The sequence below is a fragment of the Momordica charantia genome (assembly GCF_013281855.1).
Source record: "Momordica charantia cultivar OHB3-1 chromosome 5 unlocalized genomic scaffold, Mcharantia_2.0 BLBB01000005.1, whole genome shotgun sequence".
In the NCBI taxonomy this organism is placed as follows: domain Eukaryota; kingdom Viridiplantae; phylum Streptophyta; class Magnoliopsida; order Cucurbitales; family Cucurbitaceae; genus Momordica; species Momordica charantia.
The window spans coordinates 6,151,418-6,154,493 of NW_028275163.1; the positions used below are offsets into that span (position 1 = coordinate 6,151,418).

The 3,076-nt window shown below is 37.9% G+C and overlaps 1 protein-coding gene across 1 annotated transcript; it reads left to right on the top strand.

Moving 5' to 3' along the window:
- The first annotated feature begins 754 nt into the window (after window positions 1-754).
- Window positions 755-2,780, top strand: LOC111009297 (galactolipase DONGLE, chloroplastic-like). Its single transcript, XM_022282348.2, has 2 exons — window positions 755-1,512; window positions 1,903-2,780. The coding sequence occupies exons 1-2, from the start codon at window positions 799-801 to the stop codon at window positions 2,608-2,610; spliced, it is 1,422 nt and encodes a 473-aa protein (XP_022138040.2). The 5' UTR covers window positions 755-798; the 3' UTR covers window positions 2,611-2,780.
- Window positions 2,781-3,076: the final 296 nt, after the last annotated feature.

Sequence of the window (3,076 nt, forward strand, 5' to 3'; positions counted from 1 at the left end):
AATAATTAGAAGAAAATTATATATTTATTTATTTGAGTACAATTATAAGAAAATCATTATCGAATGGGGTTGAGTCATTTAATACCAATAATTAACAATTGATTGATTCTTTCCAGGAACAAAACTAATAAGATTAATTTTCCAACCATTATCATTTCAAGTAAAAAAAAACAAAAAAAAAACAAGTTAGAAACGAAAAGGGTGTCTAAAACATTGAATCGAATGATGAAAAAAATAATACGGTAAGAAAAATAATGATTTTTAAGTTCAAATCTTCGCCCTTTCATTAATGATGTAATATTAAAATAATTTAAATTTTTGATATAACAAAGAAAAATGTTTGAAAATATTTTTATTAATGATTTGTGGAGTCAACCATAATGGACCAAACCTAATTAATGAACTCCTTGTTGGGTTTTTTTTTTAATTAAAAAATAATAATAAACAAATTTATTATTGTTATTATTATTTTACAATTAAATGTTGTTTTTATATTTGAGATCTTTCCCTTAGCCGCAACAGAGATCCAGAGCTCATAAGGAACCGACCAAATAAAGTATTATTAATTTCTCCAAAAAAAAAAAAGGCTTTTTTTTCTTAAATTCTCAGTCAAAACGCTTGCCAAACATATGGCTTTCGCTTTTCTCTCAGCCACTGTCCTTTTTAATCCAAATTTTATCTCTCCTCTCTCAAATTTCTCTATTTATATATCTCTCTCTCCTCTTGATTTTCTTCTTCCCTTGAGAAACTCACCCCTCTCTCTCTCTCCTCCTCTTCTTCTCTCTCTAAAGTCCTCTAATGGCGGCCATAACTTTGAAGCTCAACCCAATTCCCCATCATGTCACATTTTCTGAAACCAGTCGCCCCATGTCTCATTCTTTCGGACAAGTCTCGCTCCCGCTACCGAGAAAATCTGATAATGTTGTTTCCTCATATTCATCTTCTCGACAGTTGGTTTCCTCTTCCTCCGTCTTGGTCCCGTTGATCGATGTGTTTTCTCCTGCCACGGCCGCTGCCGTGGTCCACAAAGTGGCTGGACTGGCGCGGCTGTGGCGGAAGATTCACGGCTGTGATAACTGGGAAGATCTAGTGGAGCCTACGCTGCACCCGCTCCTCCGCCGTGAGGTTATCCGGTACGGGGAGTTTGTGACGGTGTGTTACAAGGCGTTTGATCTTGATCCCAACTCCAAACGGTACTTGACCTGCAAATTTGGGAAGAGGAGTTTGTTGAAGGAAGTGGGATTGGAGAGTTCGGGCTATGAAGTAACCAAATACATCTATGCTACTCCACCGGACATCAACATTCCTCCCATCCAAAACTCGCCGCCGTGTTGCGGGCGGTGGATCGGGTACGTTGCCGTCTCCTCCGATGAGACCAGCAAGAGCCTCGGCCGACGAGACATCGTCATCACCTTCCGTGGGACCGTCACCAACTCCGAATGGATCGCCAACCTCATGAGCTCTCTAACACCCGCCCGCCTCGATCCCCACAACCAACGCCCCGACGTCAAGGTTTGTAAATCGAAAACACTAAACTCAAACGCTTATATTTCGATCTTTTCATTTACACCCGTGTCGAAAAATCAGCACAAGACCCAACAAATCACTATTAATATATCTCAATTGGGAATGAAAAATTGAAACAACAATTAAAAATAAACAAACCTGATGGATAACTAAAGAAAGTGTTAAAAATCCACTCTACGAAGATCCCTTTATTCTCTTTCGGGATCAAACATCAATTGGAAGCAACACAAGATTTCTTATTAGAAATTTAGGAGAAATTAATTTAAATCTTTTTTATTTATATTTGCACATGACCCATAATTAGGGTAGAAATAATCACACAATTCCAACACCATAAAAACTGATAGCTTAAGGTAAATTTGATCGTTTTTTCAGGTGGAATCTGGGTTCTTGACCCTTTACACCTCAGAAGAGACAAGCATCAAGTTCGGGCTCGAGAGCTGCCGGGAGCAGCTACTCTCGGAGGTCTCGAGGCTGTTGAACAAGTACAAAAACGAAGAAGTGAGCATAACAATGGCAGGGCACAGCATGGGGAGTGCATTGGCTGTTCTTCTAGCCTATGACATAGCCGAGCTAGGATTGAACAGAAGAGTGAACAACAAAGAAGTGGTTCCCGTTTCAGTGTTCTCCTTTGGAGGGCCAAGAGTGGGAAATTCAGGCTTCAAACAAAGATGTGAGGAATTGGGAGTCAAAGTTTTGAGAATTGTGAACGTGAATGACCCAATAACCAAGATGCCAGGAGTTTTATTCAATGAAAATTTTAGGGTTTTTGGAGGGCTCTTGAATGGAGGTGGAAACAATAGCTATGAACATGTTGGAGTGGAATTGGTTCTTGATTTCTTCAACATGCAAAACCCTTCTTGTGTTCATGATTTGGAGACTTACATAAGCTTGTTGAGGAGTCCAAAAGAGGAAGAACAAGAAGAAGAAAATGGGAGAATTATTAGAAAGAACAACAGTGGTGGGGATTTCATCAATAGGGCTATGGAGTTTTTTTGCAGTAATGCTCAGAGCTTGAACATGTTTCCACGGCGGAATCAGGGGAGCAATAGAGTGAGATACTTGAGCCAATCACAAAATTAGGTCACAAAGAGAATAAAGATTTTGAGAAAAAAAATTCAAGAAATGGGTGTTGATATTTTTAGGGTTTTGAAACAAAAGAAACAAAAAACTCCCTCAGCCTTTGACTATTTTTTCCCCCTCAGGTAGAGGAGAGCTTGATAGAGATATATCATAGCAACAAAAGTTGTACATTTTTTTGGATCATTTGTTTTCTTATTGTTGAGGGAATTGGCCTCTTGGAAAAATTAGGGAGGCAAAATTTCATATGATGTATAAACGAAATAAAGAAACAATCAAGAAATTCAAATGAAAACTAATTTATTTACACTATGTTTTACTCGACATCATCTCTTATTTAATTCTCTATGGAACTATGGAACTACTTTTTCCGTCACTCACTACAAGAATTTGAATTTTTCTCAACACTTTAAAACGTCGAAAAAAAGATAGAAAAAAAAACGTTGGCAGTGATTTTTCGCAACAATAA